General features: G+C 45.5%; 2 protein-coding genes across 2 annotated transcripts; both read left to right on the top strand.

The window, feature by feature from the left end:
- Positions 1-377: 377 nt before the first annotated feature.
- On the top strand, positions 378-2,043 carry LOC119313896. The gene is made up of 4 exons (XM_037588953.1): positions 378-503; positions 659-794; positions 1,333-1,481; positions 1,590-2,043. Exons 2-4 carry the CDS (start codon positions 672-674, stop codon positions 1,750-1,752), a joined length of 435 nt encoding a protein of 144 aa, XP_037444850.1. The 5' UTR covers positions 378-503; positions 659-671; the 3' UTR covers positions 1,753-2,043.
- A 4,141-nt stretch (positions 2,044-6,184) lies between these two features.
- On the top strand, positions 6,185-12,718 carry LOC119349837 (eukaryotic translation initiation factor 5B-like). The gene is made up of 11 exons (XM_037617931.1): positions 6,185-8,752; positions 8,841-8,948; positions 9,045-9,145; positions 9,252-9,342; positions 9,491-9,601; positions 9,696-9,761; positions 10,535-10,594; positions 10,673-11,230; positions 11,803-11,922; positions 12,028-12,147; positions 12,255-12,718. Exons 1-11 carry the CDS (start codon positions 6,257-6,259, stop codon positions 12,318-12,320), a joined length of 3,897 nt encoding a protein of 1,298 aa, XP_037473828.1. The 5' UTR covers positions 6,185-6,256; the 3' UTR covers positions 12,321-12,718.
- Positions 12,719-17,949: the final 5,231 nt, after the last annotated feature.

Genomic DNA, 17,949 nt, shown 5'->3' with positions numbered 1-17,949 from the left:
ACCTAGGCCAGAGCCCGGCTCAGCCATCGGGCCTGTTTTTTAGGCCCAATCCTGGCCCGACAGTGATAAAGCCCGTCAGGCCTCGGGCTGGGCCCCTTCCCTAAAACGTGAAAATGCTAAGCCCAGGCCCAGCCCGACGTGTGCTTCAGGCTCAAAACTCAGGCCCAGGCCCGGCCCACGGGCAAGACCGGGCCGGGTATCCCATGGCCAGGTATACCCTGGACCCAGGTTCTTATACGACCATGTCCACCCCTTTGTGTTCTCATGCCAGATCTGCGCTCTTTTGTGAAAAGGGAAAAAATAGAACACGCGCGTAGTTGGGCCGGGCCTGGCGCACCGCATCTTCTTCGCAAAGGAAAAACACCCCACCCTCAAAAAAGAAAAAGAAAAAAGAAAAAAACACCCCACCCACTTCCCCCTTCAGTCTTCTCGGCGGAGGCGGAGGCGGAGGCGAGCGAGGAACCCTAGCCGCGCGAGGAAGAAGGAGCGCCCAGATCCGCGAGGTACGCTCCCCAAAACCCACCCAAATCTCCTCGCCTGCAACCCGATCGATGGTGTGTGTGTGTGGCGGTACGGCATTGGGGTGCCGACCGGCCGGCGGTGGTGATTCGTTCCGGATTTGTCATCCCCTAATCCCTCCCTGGCCATTTGTTGGCAGGCCGGCGGCGACGATGGCGGCAGTTCGGTGCGCGGCCAGGAGGCTCGGTGGCTCCCTGCTCCAGCGAGCGCAGGCGGAGGAGCGACGCCGGCTCGTGCCAAGCAGGCTCATGCGCTCCCGCCACCTCTCCACCGAGGTATCTTCTTAACCAAAATCGACATTTCTTTCTTTTCTCACGACTGTAGCCAGCGATGATCGAATTCTGTGTCTCTATCTTCTTGTATCAGCTACTGTACTAACTAGAAGAAACAAGAGCAAAATCACTTGCTTATCATCCTCATACTCCTACTTGTTTATCCTGACCTCAACCTACTGCCGCTTGCAAATCATATCATTTGCCTACCTTATTGTCCTGGCTGATCTGAGCAGCTTATCCCTTTATCAATTTATTAACTGCAACATGTGTACTTCTGCTTCCTGCACTTGCTGGTATTATTTACGCCCTCCGCCGCCCCGTGATGTTTGTCTCAAAAACGCCGAGGCTCTGTTACTGCTTCGCTACACATGCATGGTGCTTTGCTTTCTGCACACATCCAACCTCGCTTAACTGTCAGGCATCCATCCTTCTTAATTGTCATTACTTACCAATCACAATCATGCTTACTCTTAATGATTGATGATACTAGAAAGTAACAACATTGATTGATTGTTACCTGTGTTTTTCATGAATCCAGCAAGCGCAAGAGATCCAGCAGAAGAAGGAGGCATTCTATGACGCGGTGTCTAATGTGGAGCTTAAGATGAAGGAGTTCAATGATGCCTTAGTTAAGGCGGTGGATCCTACTGGCCAGAAGCATCTTTCTGCGCCACGGACCGGCTATGAGTAGGATATATACCTGGATCCATTTCTTCCTCAGTTTCCTCTTTGTCTGACATGAGTTTATCTATAACATCACTTGACCTCCATAATACCACCTCTCTCTACCTGCAGGCGCATTAAGATGTATGGATTAAGAGCTCTGGGTGTGATAGAGTTAACTTCCAAGACAGCCGTCTTCGTGGTGTTTGCTCTTTCCTTCGTTCGTCTCAGCAGCATGAAGACCGAAGAGTTGACGTCAGGGGAAACCACCACTGAAGTGAAGGCCGCAAATTGACAAGTCCAACATGGATCGCGCCCCAGCTTGTTCTTCACTCTCTAATTATCAACTGCAGTTTGGCTACCAAGCACTATGCTATCTTTGTGATGGTGCGTGACGTCGCATGCTGTTATGTCTCTATATATCTGTTTGTTCGGACCGGACGGGTGATGTCAACATATATGCATGCATTGTTGCTGGTGTTACTGCCTTATTTTAGTAGAGGACCACATTCCAATCCTGTTAGAAGATTGAGTATCTCTAAGCAAATTGTATGATGCCCTTTTGCGATCCATTCATTTTGTGACACCCCCTGTTTGTTTTGGGACTGGAAGTTCCCGTACGGGCACTCCCAGGCCTTGGAAGGGACGATCTGGGGTTTGGTTTTCAACCAGTTTTTTGTGATTTATAGAAGATTGTAAGACTGGGAGATTGTGGATTTGGTTTTGAATCAGGATTTTGTGATTTATGGAAGATTGTAAGACTTGGGAGGTTGGGGATTTGGTTTGCAATCAGAAATTTGTGATTTATGGAAGATTGTAAGACTTGGGAGATTGGGGATTTGGTCTTCACCCAGGTTTTCATGGTTTATTATGGAAGATTGTAAGACCTGGGAGATTGGGGGTTTGGTTTTCAACCAGGTTTTTGTGATCTCTGGAAGATGGGAGACTCTGGAGATTGGGGGTTTGTTTTTCTTTTTCAGCCAGGTTTTTTGCGATCTCTGAAAGATGGGAGACTCTGGGCCGTTTGAAGCTGCATGAGGAGGAAGCGTGGGGTTTCGCTGAATCTTGCCAAAGATGTGACTTGGAGATAGATCACGATCGGTGATAATTTTGTTGACAGTCCAGTTTGGGTGCTTTGAAAAAGGGAATGAATCTGGGTCCATTATGTTTATCTATTACTGGTAGATTTGTAACTGTTTCATTTTTGTACTTGGATTACCATACTGAGGAGATGATTAGGCTATAACCTGAAAACGTCCACCATTTCAAAATAGTTCAAGTTATAGGATTTTTCAAAGTCAAACCTTTTAAAGTTTGACCAAGCTTATATATAGATAAATCTGCAAAGATGTATGATATTAAATATATATAATATGAAAATTTGGTCTTGTATAATAATTGATGAACTAAATATGGTCTTGTAGATGTTGATATATTTTTGTATAAGATACAGTTTGTCAGACGTAATGAAGTTTGACTTAGGAGAATAATAGTAGCACTCTCGTAATGAAGAGAAGGAAAGAAAGTAAATTAAATAAAAATGCACTATATCGGCCAAGCCTTTGAGAACATGCTTATATAAAATAGGAAAGAAGAATCTCTGTGGAAATAAGGTTCAATCCTATCTATGGGGATCCTCAAATTCAAAAATCATAACAACCGTGAATTTTTCAACCTCTCTTCCATCTAGCTATTTCCTATTTATTTTGACTCAATTATTATATGCAAAATAAAAGTAATTCAGTCAAAGTTCAAAAAATCCCTATTTTTTGGTATTAACGTGACAAAGTATTTGTGCTCGTATTTGTCAGAGAATGGCTTTCATTGTATCCTAGGTCAAGGATTCGTGAAAAAACTACACTATATAAAAGTACTATTCGGGCTATATTGTCGTTATAATTTTTATTTTATTTTTGCTCTGAAGTCAATGGGAATCATTCCTTAGCCAATTTTTTATATGAGTACAATACTTGATCATATTTGATTTTAGAAAAGATCATTGTTTTTTTTTCTTTAAAATTGCTAAAGAGGTAATATCACGGGTAGTCACAAAACTTGCATCTGATGTTCACTTTAGTGCTAATAAAAAGTTGCAAAATACGATCAATCAAGTGGTCATATAACTTGCGGGCAGCGTGCAGTTACGGTTAAAAATCCCGTATGGATTCGTATGAGCGGCCCTGTTGTGTGTAATCTGTTAACTGAACTTGACATTTGAACCTGTTAACTGAATGTGTGTGGTGTGTTAACTGAACTTGACACGGCCGGCCCTGTTGCCATAATAATCACTGAGTCGCAGGTGGTAATGTTGCAAGAGGAGGCAATGCAAGAGCTGCAGCCCTGGCTTCTACAACCTGCTATTTGGAGCTGATGGAGCCATAAAGGCAGGAACAACCACTTTTCAATTTCATACAGGGTGAAGAGGAGGTCCTTCTTAGCCAGAATGCACCAGAAGCTTGCCAAAAATGCTCTCTGTGATGAAGGTCGGCCTGATGATTTGCATGACTTGTTATCTCTCTAGTTTAGATGACAATGCAATGAAGTTCATGAATGAACTTTTGGTTTGGCATAGTTCATGAATGAACTCTTGTCTCTGTAGTTTAGATGACAATGTGATGAACTGCTCCTTTTGTTGGGGTTAAGAAGAACCAGATATGTCACTTTTGGTTTGGTTTGTAACATGAAGCAGCTACATATGTCAGTGTTAAATCCTTGGTTAAATGTTGTCCACTTTATGATTGTGCATGAATTGTGCAACATTTTAATGAAAAGCATAAAAACAGCAAAAATGTTGTCCAATTTGGGCCATAAGTGGTGCTCAGAAATATTTGAAACTTATACAGGAAATCAATCATAAGTGTGGGAGTAATCTGGAGAATTTTGACCTCATTTCGATGAGCCATTTTGAGAGAATCTTCAAACAGCAGAGTTTTCCAATTTTTCAAAGTTGTCAGGAAAAATTGAAATTTCTACAGGAAATCAATGATAAGTGTGGGATTAATCTGTGAAAAATTGAGCTCATTTGTATGATCCATTTCGAGAGAATCTTCAAACAGAAAATGCTATTAAACATTTCAAAGTTGTCAGAAAAAGTCAAAATTTGCACATAAACTCAGTCCTTTATTTCTGACTAGTCTGGGAAACTTTGAGCTGATTTGATGAGCGAGTACATAGCCACTGGCATAGGTAGGGAACTCCGAACATCTGACGGTATTGCACCTACTGTATCATCTATTCAGCCGTCAAGTAGGCACTGTTTTGCGTGTTTTGTAAAAAGGGCAGACGGTTTTTTGTCAAAATGGCACGCGCGTGGCGGCGTCAGACACGTACGGTGGACCTCGTACGAGTCCATACGTGATTTCTGACCGTAACTACACGTATTTTTACAACTTTTAGCACTAAAAACATCAACTTTTGTGACTAGTGATGATCACTAACGGAGCTATGGCAAGGCTCAAAGGGCCGTGACCCGCCCAGGGCTGTAGCGAAACAAAGTTTTACATGCAGTTTTTCCCGCAATAATGTATTGATTTTTAATTTGGTGGCATTGTTTTATCGTCCAGCCTGCCCAACATTTTTTTGATAGCTCCGCCACTGGCAGTGATATTATCTCATTGCTAAATTATTTGACGTGCACCCGAGAGCACAAATGCATTCCCAGGTGTACCCCTATCTCTCCACAAGAGGATCATCTGGGCATGAACTATGGATGCATCACCACAGATATCCCATGACTCCACTTCGATAAAACAAATGAAAAATCCATGGTATTTGCACAACGAAAGCAACAAGAAATCCCCTCCCCCTTGTTGGACCCCTCTTAGACATATATCAGTACTTTTCCATTTTCTCTATTTTTTTCTTATCTCATATCTTCAACATGCTCTCTTCTCCCCCTTGGACTAGCTATTTTTTTTTTCTGAATGAGGAGGATGTATCCTCTACAAGATCCCGTCTCATCCCCGCAGGCAGTAGCTTTTTCATCAGCTAGGGAATCTAGGCTAATGTGGCAGCTAGGGCAGCAGTCCAGTGGGGCCCGTTGGCCATGCCCTTGCTCTTTAGGTGATCGGTCTTTGGGGGTCGTTATGTGTGTCTGATGGCATAGATGTAGTCTACTTTTCGTTTTCATGTTTGTTTTCGTGTGTGTCGTTATGCAGGTGTGGTGAATGTTTGGCATAGGCTGATTTGATTTGGTTTTCGTGTGCCGTTTGTTCGAAGAGATCTTCATGGTTTGATTGCGTTGAAGTCAGAGTCGTAGGCCGCAACCTCGATGGTGTGCGCGTGTCATGTGGGTAGCCAGATTGTTGGGTGCCCTTTGTTATGACATGTTGTAACGGTTTCGGCCTGGTTTTTGGTAATTAACAACGCAATTCTCCTCTACCTTTTTTTAATAAGTCGGACTCGAAGAAACCACGTTTTTAATAATGGTGACGGGTTTATATATCCACCAGATGAAAATGAAACATACAAGTCATTTAAAGTTTAAAATTTATTTATACTTCCTCCTAGTTAGAATGAGGAGCAGACAAATCGTGCAAGATACAAACTTCCAAGAAAAAAGAAGAGAAGGAGATAATAAAGGGAGAAGAAATAAGAGGGCAGGACCGTCTTTTCCGTCCCCCGTCCCCCTTCTTCCCTGCGAGCACAGCCCGCAAGTAAAAAAGTAGGGTTTTCTTCCGCCGCTCCCCCCAATCCATCCATCCATCCATCGATCCCCATCCGCCGCCGCCGCCGCCGCCGCCGCATTCCAGCCCCCACCCCCACCCCGGCCCCCGGTCTAGGCCCCGCGCGCCGCGCCGATGGGGCGCAAGAAGAACGTCGCCATCGACGACGACGAGTACTCCCTGCCGCAGGACGACGAGGCCGCGCCGCCGCCGCCCGCCGCCGCCCCGGAGAAGCCGCCGCCCAAGAAGGGCGGCAAGAAGGGCAAGAAGGGCGGCAAGTCCGCCGCGCACGACGACGATGACGACTACGAGCCCGCCGCCCCGCCCCCGCCGCCGCCGGCGGGGGAGGACGAGAGGGACGAGCCGATCAACCTCGTCTTCACCGGCAAGAAGAAGAAGAAGAAGGGCGGCGCGGGCGGGATGAGCGCCTTCGACGCCCTCGCGGCCGCCGAGGACCAGGACCAGGGCGAGGACGAGGCCCCCGCCTCCGCCGCCGCATCCGAGCTCGAGGCCGGTAGGTCTGAGGCCAGCGGCGATCCCGACGACGTCGACCTCGATTTCGACTTCAGCAAGTCCAAGAAGAAAAAGAAGAAGGGCAAGGGAGCTCGCCCGTCCGCCGAGGAGGACGAGGAGGAGGCTGCTGCTGCTGCGGTGGCGCCCCCAGCTGCTGCAGAGGAAGAGGAGGAGCAGGAGGCTGCGGCCATGGCTGCCAAGAAGCCCCAGAAGAAGAAGAAAAAGAAGGGTGGGTTTACCGTGGACGATGAGGACATCGACAAGCTCCTGGCCGAGATGGAGGATCCTCCCCAACCCGCGAAGGAGGCTGAGCCGGAGGAGGCTAAAGGTGGGGATTCTCTGGCTGCCCCAGATGCCGATGATGCCGGCGGAAAGAAATCGAAGAAGAAGAAAAAGAAGGGAGGGTTTACTGTCGACGATGAGGACATTGACAAGCTCCTTGCAGAGATTGAGGACCGGCCTGCTGCCGCTGAGGAGCCTGAGCCCAAGGCAGCCAAGGCAGAGGATACTGTGCCTGCTGCTGCTGCTGCTGCCACCAGTGTGGATGATGCTGAAGGGAAGAAATCGAAGAAGAAAAAGAAGAAGAGCGGAAGGACAGCACAGGAAGAGGAGGATCTGGACAAGCTTCTTGCTGAGCTCGGTGAAGGACCGGCACCGGCACCGGAGAAGGAGAAACCATCCCAGGCACTGCCTTCCGCTTCAGCAGTGAAGGAGGACGCTGAAACTGTGGAGGATGGTAATGCAGAGCAGAAGGCCGGGGAAGGAGAAGTAGAGTCCGCTGCTGCCAAGAAGAAAAAGAAGAAGAAAGAAAAAGAGAAGGAGAAGAAGGCAGCAGCAAAGGGGACAGAGGCTAAGAAGGAGGAGGAGGAAAAGGAGCCAGAGGCGCCTAAAGGCAAGGTTGACATGAAGAAGCTCCCTAAGCATGTCCGGGAGATGCAGGAGCTTCTTGCGAAGAGGCAGAAAGAGGAGGAGCGGAGGAAGAAAGAGGAGGAAGAACGTTTGAGGAAAGAGGAAGAGGAGCGTTTGAGGAAAGAGGAGGAGGAGAAGAAGGCAGAGGAAGCAAAGAGGAGGAAGAAGGAGAGGGAGAAGGAGAAGCTGCTCAAGAAGAAGCAGGAGGGTAAGCTTTTAACAGGGAAGCAGAAGGAGGAGGCCAAGCGGTTAGAAGCCATGAGGAGGCAATTCCTTGGTGAGAGTGAAGTTCCAGTAGCTGATGGGGCTGCCCCTGAGATAAAGAAGAGGCCAAAGTATGATAGCAAGAAGAAAAAAGCTCAAACAAAGGCTTCAGAGGCTCAGAAGGCAGCTGAAGAACAACAGCAAGAGGTAAATGAAGCCAACATTGACGAGGAAGAGTATGTCATGGTGGAGCAGGAATCTCAGTCTCCGGTGGCAGAATCTGAGACAAAAACAGAACCCGACCAAGAGGTGGAAGAGGCAAAACAGGAAGAGGAGGAGGAAGATGAAGATGACTGGGATGCAAAGAGCTGGGATGATATCGATGTGGGTTTGTCGAAGACAAGTGCTTTCGAGGAGGAAGAGGAGAAGGAGGACAAGCCTGTTGCCACGAAGCAGGAAACTTCTAAACCGCAACCTGCAGTGCCTGCTGTAAAAAATGTTGCTCCGCCTGTTGACAACTCTAAAAAGAGTGAAACTGAAAATGTGCGTGCCAACAATGGAGTTGCTAAAAAGAAAGGGAAGAAAGGATCTTCTAAAGATGACGATGCTGACAATGCTAGCGACCTCCGTTCACCAATCTGTTGCATCCTTGGTCATGTCGATACTGGAAAGACAAAGCTGCTGGACTGTATTAGACGAACTAATGTACAAGAAGGAGAAGCTGGCGGTATTACTCAACAGATTGGAGCTACATACTTCCCAACTGAGAATATTAGAGAGAGAACAAGGGAATTGAAGGCTGATGCTACTCTCAAGGTTCCAGGCCTGCTTGTTATTGATACCCCTGGTCACGAGTCCTTCAGTAATCTGCGTTCTAGAGGTTCAAGTTTGTGTGACATTGCTATTTTGGTTGTCGACATTATGCATGGGCTTGAACCCCAGACAATCGAATCCCTGAATCTCTTGAAAAGTCGAGATGCAGTATTTATCGTTGCTTTGAACAAGGTACTATTCTTTGGACTTTTGTCCCTTTGACCTTCGGCTTCTTTACTGTTCTGCCATTTACTTGTTTGTTTCTTATCACTGTGTGAAGGTTGATCGTCTTTATGGTTGGAAGACCTGCCCCAATGCTCCTATCGGGAAAGCCTTGAGACAACAAAATGATGATGTCAAGTTGGAGTTCAATACAAGGCTTACTGATGTATGTGGACATTATTGCTTTCTCCTTTTCTTTTTATTATGGAAAGAGCTACTAGTTGGTGCTGTTCTAATCACATGTATGTGCTTTGTCCAACAGATTGTGACACAATTCAAGATGCAAGGTGTGAATACTGCTTTGTACTACAAGAACAAAGAGATGGAAGATACATTTAACATTGTGCCTACCAGTGCAGTAAGGTATGGTCAACCATTAATCTTATTGGTTCATTCATTCAGATATCTGGCAGCAAGTACGATATTACTAGCATCTTTTCCTTAACACATAATGCACTTCTCCCTGCAGTGGTGAAGGCATTCCTGATCTGCTTCTACTATTGGTGCAATGGGCACAAAAAACGATGGAAGAAAAGCTTACTTTTGTTGATGAAGTCCAGGTACTGTGCATATATGAGTTTACTAGTCATCACTATAGAAGAATGCACTTGTATGATCTTATCTTTTTCTGTTTAAGTGTACTGTGCATAAATATACTTGCTGTTTTAGAAGAATGCAGTCTTACGATCTTATCTTATTGTGTGTCAGTGTACTGTCCTGGAAGTCAAGGTTATCGAAGGTCATGGCACTACAGTTGATGTTGTGCTGGTCAATGGTATGCTCCATGAAGGAGATCAAATAGTCGTGTGTGGTATGCAGGTAAGAATCACTTTTTTGTGTAATTGTAATTGCTGTAGCAAATACATCAGCAGCACATGAAGATTCGTTATGTTCTCGTTGTATATCTATTTAGGGACCCATTGTGACAACCATCAGAGCTTTGTTAACACCACACCCGATGAAGGAGCTTCGAGTCAAGGTGTGTGGCTCATTATACTGTGCCTTCATTTAATTTCTTATTTTACATCCAAGATATTGCTGTTCAACTAGGCTGCCACCTTGAAGATTCATTCTCTTTTGGTGCTTTGATGACTGGGGACCTATTGATAGTTTTGATCAAAACATTTACATACTGGGAGGTTTATATTATGCATACTTTGTTCAAAAGATTTATGTTCTCATGTCATTTTTGTGCCTATCTGAAAACAGTAAATTAATGTCATGCTTCTAGTCTACCAAGAAAGCTTAGTTAAGGGCATGTTTGGTTTGCAGCCATACTTTGCCAAATGTTAGGCAGACACGTGTGGTGAGTGTTTGGATGCGGTCACAGGTGTCATGCCACACTTTCTTAGTCAGTCACCCCACTAGTCATTGACTCAGTTTCAAGCCAACTTTTGCCACAAGTGTGCTGACCAATTTGTCCGCCAGAACAAATTGTGAAGGGCAACCAAAAATATCCTAAATACTTTCCACCTGCTGCCTTCTCTTCCTTCGCTAAGTTAGTTTTGGGTTGAATCTTGCCACTCACCGGCATGAATTTTTCCCTTCTTTATATTAATGTGTTTCAGTGGAAGGTAGTAGTTATATCTGCATTTCTTCATCTTAGACACCACCATGCTTACACCTTACCAAGACACTTAAACGCTTGCATATTATGATTCATTGCTTTCTTTTGCACTAAGATGATTTGAGCCTTTGGTTTGCCTTTTAAGTTTTACTAGTTGACTAATTCATTCAAACACAAAATTTCAGGGCACCTATCTTCACCATAAGAAGATCAGAGCTGCACAAGGAATTAAAATATCAGCTCAGGTGGGTTCATTAATTTTTTGGCACTTCAGAGTGTAAATATCAGCACACTTCTGAAAAATAACAAATGTTGTCTGTCAGGGTCTCGAACATGCAATTGCTGGGACTGCTCTATATGCTGTACGACCTGATGCAGATATAGAGGACCTGAAGGATGCTGTAATGGAAGAGATGTCAAGGGTTAGGAACCGGATCGATAAGAGTGGCGAGGGTGTCTATGTGCAAGCATCTACGCTTGGGTCATTGGAAGCTCTGACTGAGTTCTTGAAGAGCCCTGCTGTGAATATCCCCTTCTGTGATTTCAGCATAGGCCCAGTGCACAAGAAAGATGTTATGAAGGCTAGTGTTATGCTTGAGAGGAAGAAGGAATATGCAACTATCTTGGCGTTTGATGTCAAAGTGATGCCTGATGCCCGTGATCTTGCAGAAGAGTCTGGCGTGAAGATCTTCGTGGCAGATATAATATACCACCTTTTTGACCAATTTACAGCATACATTAAGAACATAAGGGAAGAGAAGAAGAAGGACAGCGCCGAAGAAGCTGTTTTCCCCTGTGTTCTTAAGATCATGCCGAACTGTGTCTTCAACAAGAAGGATCCAATTGTTTTGGGTGTCGATATCCTTGAAGGGATAGCCAAGGTATTTTGTTCGATCAGTGAAAATTTATATTTTCTCAATCCATTTTTACTGGGTTGTTTAGCTGAGAAGTTAACTTTCTATAATACCCAGCATTCTTAACTGGCCTAGATGAACAAATGCCAGTAGTCTCACCATCTAGAAAATTAGAAACTGTCGTATGTGTCCGTAGACATGAATGTTATGTTATGTTATTTTCTCATACATCATGCTGTTTTTGAGCTTTGACGTCCTTCTCAAGCTGTTTTTCTAGAATACTTGCTAGTTGAGAAATAACCACCTAGATGACCAAATACCTCATAATCTAGAAAGTGGAAACTATCATATGTGTCCGTAGACATGAATGTTATGTTACGTGTTGTCATACATCATGGAGAAGTTTTTTTTTTGACGTCTTTCTCAAGCAATTTTTTCTAGAATACTTGCTAGTTGAGAATTAACCACCTAGATAAACAAATACCTCATAATCTAGAAAGTGGAAATTAGAATTTAATGTCTGAAGACTTGAATATTATCACTGAGTGGTCTTTCTCAAGATATGTGTATTCAATATCTAAATTTTCCCTGTCTGGTAGGTGGGAACGCCTCTGTGCATACCCTCGAAAGAATTTATTGATATTGGGAAGATTGCCTCCATTGAAATTAATCACAAGCAAGTCGACACGGCCACAAAAGGACAAAAGGTGGCAATAAAGGTCGGTATTACCCCGTGTTACTTGGTTCTGTCTATGCTTGTTAGATTTATCAGGTTTTGTCTGACATATGTTGTTGTTGTTGTTTCCTGGGTGGGTGGTGAGCAGATCATTGGGAGCAACTCTGATGAGCAGCAGAAGAGCTTCGGCAGGCACTTTGAGATGGAGGATGAGCTCGTCAGCCACATCACAAGGCGGTCCATCGACCTTCTCAAGGAGAACTACAGGGCAAGTCGAGCGTTTCTTTTTTTGTTTGCATGTGCAGTGATTCACTCGTGGTTCTTCCATTCCAGCACCACCGGTTAGTGATATTTTGTTGACTGTGGTGACTGCAGGATGACTTGACGATGGACGACTGGAAACTTGTGATGAAGCTGAAGAAGATACTGAGCATTCCATGAGTCTGTTGACAAAAAAAGCCGGCGCGACCCCGTCAGCGAAGAAGAGCCCCCTGCCCGAAGCCACCTCGTGGTTGCGGGTCAGCATGGCACAGAGAGAGTGCGTGCATAAATTGACGAGGGCGGTAATTCCTTTTGTTGCGCCATTCGACACAAACACGGTGTTTGAGTTTTGATGATGGTGATGATACGGTTGGTTGGTCGGAGAGATGATGCGCCTATAACTTTATTACAAGTAATAACAGCAGATTTACTTGCCTTTGGGAGGGAACAGCGCTCTTTTTTTTTAGGTTTTGATTGATGGCGTTTTGTTGCACTGATGAAGAAGCTGGCGTTGTTTGCTGAGGATATAACTGTTGAGCTTTTGTTTTGGTGATATTGAGGCTAGGTATATTCCTGCACTTAGATTATACTTACCACGTACTGGTTGGAATCGTTTCAACAAGGTGGCATAAAGAAGCAGGGTACCAAAAATACAACTTATATAGTTTTAACTTGTTGTCATCCAATGTGGCAGTGCAGGTCAAAATACATGGCAAAACAGTCATAAAATATAGCAAATGTTGTTCCTAAATCATACAATAGCATTCCGGTTGAAAAATCATAAACTATCAAATTAAGCATACAGAGAATGAATCATGACAATGAGGTGAGCTGAAAGAGCCACATGTTTATGCTGTTATTTAAAAAAAAAGGACATGTTTATGTAGTGTAGAATAATCATATTACAAGCAGCATCCTGTAGTGTAGAGAAGTTTCGGTGTTGTGATTTGATTTGAGCATCACTATGTGTACTTGAAAGGAAATATACATAGCTGAAAAACATTAAGTAGATAATTTCTCCAATACCTTATGATTGTTGCATCGATAGGTCATCTTGGACCTAACTGAATCTCTTCCCCCCAAAAAACAGCTCCTTCAGAACAAGAGAGAAGAATACAATGTAACAATGTTACAAGAACCAAACTAGAACAATACGGTAATTTTGGTACGTAGCATCACGTGAACATGTATAAATCGGATCATGCGTGAATTACCATTAACTAATTTAATCCTACTAGCTGCAGCTATTCATCATGCTGGTTGGGATCGGGAACTGGTAGCTAGGGTTCGTCAAATCACAGAGAAGATAAACAGAGCAAGTGAAACAGTGCGGTAACTGAAAAACTAGCTTCCATCGTAGCCGTTCATTAACTGAAGAAATATAACACTTGGTCAGGCCTGACATCCTGCTCTCATGGCTCCGACCGAGCACTCTCACAACCAGGTTGCTAATGGCACACATCATGGACAGAGTTCAGATTTCATCCCTTTTTTTGTATATTATGCTACCTGTTGTGTATGCTTCCGTATGACTCTTGTTAGATGGCATTTGTGTTATTCCTGTAGCTCGAAAATGAGCCATGACGATGATGGGTGCTACAATGTATAGTTTCCACCGAGCTGAAACAATATGCGGATGGTTCTAGTAAACCAAAACTATCGTTTTTTAGCTATTTGGCTTCCTTATTCCTTATTTTAAGAAGATTTAGTTACGATTGGAAATCAACCTTAGCAGTATTGATCATGATGGCTCATTAATTAATCAACCCTGCCTTTCGATCACGCGTGTTATTAAGATGAAAACACGAGGCTGACACTAGTGTTATTAAGATGAAAATTCATACAAACATATCGAATGTCTACCAAGATGAAAAATTCATACAAACAGGTTTGAACCAAACAAGATTTCAGCATACGACACAAAACAAAACTAGATGTCCTCCCATGTTGGAGTTGGACAACAAAACTTCAGCATTGATAATAAGAATGTGCATTTTCATCGACTTCTTTCAGAACCGTAACTTGCTATAAGCACTGGTTGCTGGAAAATTTCATGGACAACAACCGCAACATCTTCAAAAGCACCAGGCGCACAAGGGACTTGATGATTGCTGCGATCAATCAGCGGGTGCTTAGCCAACAAGCCAAACGATCGATGTGCCGTGTGCGCCACGATGGAAGATAACGGACAGCTGTAGCGGTGACAGTCCTATTGTGATCCCTGCAGTTACATGGTATAAGGTACACAACCATATATGATACAAGTCTATGTAACAGTATAGAACAAGTCAACTGAACTCACATGATTAAGCTAACAGAGGTTGAAGGAAACTTTGCAGCCAAGCCAATGGAGTGACCAAAGAAGTATCTCTGAATCTTGCGCAAGGACCAACTAATGGATGCCCGGATCTTGAAACCAACGATTTAACTCCGGCCGGTGAGGCAGGTACTTGCCTCACACTGTCGGCTGCTGAATCAAGCATGGGAGATGTTGGCGATGACCCACCGTCAATCCAATTGGCCGTCAATAACGGCTGCGAAAAACTGAGCTTGTCGGCGGCCGATTCGCAGCAATCAACAGGAAAAGATGACCCTCAAGCCCCCGGTTGGACTAGAAGGTAGGTTTCGATCCTGCTTAACTCTCAACATATTCATGTTCCGTTTTTTTCTTTCAAAAACCCACCGGTATTGTGCAGACGGCCGGTCGAGACGCAGCGTTTGATGCGAAACGTGACTGCTGTCTGGTGGGTCCTGCTGTAAATGATGACATGGCACAACTCAAACCTGACTGGTGAGTGGTGTTTGGCATTGCTAGCAGGCGCACGCCAGTGGTGCTACGGAACAACCAGAGGAGAGGGGCCTTCCTTCCCCGACTCCGAGTCCGACGATGGTAGCTGACGCCGAGCCCCGGACCATGCCGAGCTCGTCCGCCTTGCCCGGGCTTGAGCAGGCGCGGCTGCAGGCGGAGGACGGCCATGGCGCTGGCCGGAGATGGAAGATGTGGCGCGCGCGACGGCTGGACGAGCGGCGAAGCGAAACAACGAGGCGAGTGGCAGGGAGCTGAGGGGGTTGTCGGAAGGAAGGAGGAGAACGACGCGCCTGCGCTGCCAGCGATCGACGAGCGTGGTCCCCGTGGTGACAATGGACGTTCTTGCCGGCGCGGCGGATGACAAGCAAGGCGCATGTGAGTCGCTGCTCGATGGGATGCCACAGAGAAAGAAGACTTCTTCTTCTTCTTCTTCTTCTTCTTCTTCTTCTTCTGTACAACCCACTGAAAACATCAACGGTCCAGATCGTCCTATACCCCTTCGACTGAAAACTTAAAAAAAGGTAGGATGGTCATTGCCCCTGCCCCTCCCCCAGTCCCGCCCCCGTGACGTACCCGCGCGGCCCGTCGACGTACGTACGTGTGCGCGTTTTTTTTACTGTGGCGACATACGTTCTTTTTACCGCGTCGGTGGTCAAACCGCGCGTCGCCCGGTGAAAGCGCGTCGTGGCGCGTGAACTGCGGCCCGCCGCCCCGTCCCGTCCGTCCCCTCGTCTGCCGCCCCGCCGCCCCGTCCCCTCGTCTGCCGCACCGTCGCCCTCGACTGCCGTCGAATTGATAGGCCAACGACCCGTCCGCCCGCTGCCCCGCCGTCTCCCTATAAATCTCACCCCCGTCCGCCCGTCGCCGCAAACACCGCTCCTCGCCCGTCGCCGCAAACACCGCTCCTCTCCCGTCTCCGCCTCCCAAAAGGCCGCCGGCGACATGTCGTTCCACCGCGGCAGCAGCTCCGGCACCGGCGGCGACGACGGACCCAGCGCGTGGCCGTCGAGCCTGAGCACGCCAGAGACGGAGGAGCTTTACCGGTTCGGGCTCCTCGTGCCGCCGGGTTGCCGTCTTCCGCACGACTGGAAGCTCGACAAGGACGGCTACTCGACGCGCGGGCCCGGCGCCACCGCGGAGGAGAAGCGGACCGGCGGCCGCAACAACATCGCCGACCGTCATGCGTCCTGGGACGGCAAAGACTACGCCCCCGTCCAGCAGCGCGCGGCCGTCGGGCTCCTCCACCACCTGCACCGGCGCCCGCCGATCCCCCCGCCCCGCCGGAGCAGTTGGTTCTTCGGGAGGACGGCGATCCCGACGATACGCCGGGTTACCTCGTCGCCCTGCGCGCGTCGGCGGCTGCAGCGGCGGCGGCTGCAAGGGAGGCCGCCGAGCAGGCGGCAGTGATCCAGGCGGCGGCGATTCCGCCAGTTGTCCCGCAGGCGGAGGCGGAGGCGCCGGAGTCGTCGAACGACGACGTCATCGACTGGGAGCGGTTAGCCCAGGTCAGCGACGACGATGACGACGATGGCGGGGATGACCGCGGTGACGTCGGGGAGGTCATCGATCTGTTGGCTAGCGACGAGGAGGAGGAGTAGTTTTTTTTTAAAATGTTCTAAGTATGAACTATGTATCGTTTAGGTTCGAAAAAACTCGTTTAGTTTCAGTACTGTTGAATGGACTATGTAAAATATCTCTATGTTCAATCTAGTTTGTTCGAGTCTTGTTTAAATTTGTCTTCAAAGTTTGTTAAAAAAATTAGCTAAATATTGAACGCTTATTTTGAGAAATATTGAAAATTTTCCGACCCATGCATAAAAATGTTCACAATATATTTAAATTTTTTGCATCAAATATACATAGCACAGAATAAGGTATGCAATTATCGGAAAATTGTAGAATAAAAAAATCATGAAAACACATAAAATAAAAAATAAAAAGTGTATGTAAATGTTTATAAAGTGTTTTAGAAATGTTCAGATTTTGTTTAAATATGTTCATATAGCAAAGCCGGTGGATGAAAAAATTGAAATTTTGAAATAAAAATATAACAAATAAAAAACAAAAAAAATTAAAAAGGTGAGATATTTTAATTCATTAACATTTTCTGAAATATTATTAAATTCATTAACATTTATGAATCAGAGAATATTTTTAAATTCATTAACATATATGAATGAATACAAGAATTTTTAAATTCATTTACGTTTTCCGAAATATTTTTAAATTATTTAAATTTATGAACCAGAGAATATTTATAGTTCATTAATATTTATGAATCCGAGAATTTTCAATTCATTAACATTATCTGAAATAGTTTTAAATTCATTAACATATATGAATGAATACAAGAATTTTTAAATTCATTAACATATATGAATGAATACAAGAATTTTTAAATTCATTTACATTTTCCGAAATATTTTTAAATTATTTAAATTTATGAACCAGAGAATATTTATAATTCATTAATATTTATGAATCCGAGAATTTTTGAATTCATTAACACTATCTGAAATAGTTTTGAATTCATTAACATATATGAATTTTCTGGAAAATGGTAGAAAATCCATGCGGACTCGAAACGGGACAAATTTTTGCGTGCGTGCCCTGCTAGGGCACAGTAGCACGTGGAAAAAAAGTGGGCACGTGTGGCCGATGCGAAGCGGAGACGTGCGACCGAGGGTCCCCTCCGGCCATACCGAAACCACCCCCTTCCACAGCAAGTATCTGAGCGGCTTGACGGATTGCACCCAACTTCTGCGAGCACATGTGGGGCCCCATCCGGGCACCCCACGGCCAAAATGAACGAAATCCGACAACGAACGCACGTTGCGTCACGTCCGGGCAGTATATTTTGGGTTTTCTGCCCGGAAAATGGTAGAAAATCCATACGGACTTGAAACGGGACAAATTTTTGCGTGCGTGCCCTGCTAGGGCACAGTAAAATTGGGCACGTTTGGCGGATGCGAAGCGGAGACGTGCGACCGAGGGTCCCCT

The sequence above is a fragment of the Triticum dicoccoides genome, chromosome 1B (genome assembly GCF_002162155.2).
Source record: "Triticum dicoccoides isolate Atlit2015 ecotype Zavitan chromosome 1B, WEW_v2.0, whole genome shotgun sequence".
In the NCBI taxonomy this organism is placed as follows: Eukaryota; Viridiplantae; Streptophyta; class Magnoliopsida; order Poales; family Poaceae; genus Triticum; species Triticum dicoccoides.
Note: the sequence above shows the minus strand (reverse complement) of the source record. Positions and strands in the feature narration are given on the sequence as shown.

Excerpts from the sequence above, each read along its gene's own strand:
- LOC119313896 (XM_037588953.1), top strand. The coding sequence starts at position 672 with ATGGCGGCAGTTCGGTGCGCGGCCAGGAGGCTCGGTGGCTCCCTGCTC. Across the intron at positions 795-1,332 it reads CCCGCCACCTCTCCACCGAG|CAAGCGCAAGAGATCCAGCA; the intron begins GTATCTTCTTAA and ends TCATGAATCCAG. Across the intron at positions 1,482-1,589 it reads GCGCCACGGACCGGCTATGA|GCGCATTAAGATGTATGGAT; the intron begins GTAGGATATATA and ends CTCTACCTGCAG.
- LOC119349837 (XM_037617931.1), top strand. The coding sequence starts at position 6,257 with ATGGGGCGCAAGAAGAACGTCGCCATCGACGACGACGAGTACTCCCTG. Across the intron at positions 9,343-9,490 it reads CTTTTGTTGATGAAGTCCAG|TGTACTGTCCTGGAAGTCAA; the intron begins GTACTGTGCATA and ends ATTGTGTGTCAG. Across the intron at positions 9,762-10,534 it reads TGAAGGAGCTTCGAGTCAAG|GGCACCTATCTTCACCATAA; the intron begins GTGTGTGGCTCA and ends ACAAAATTTCAG.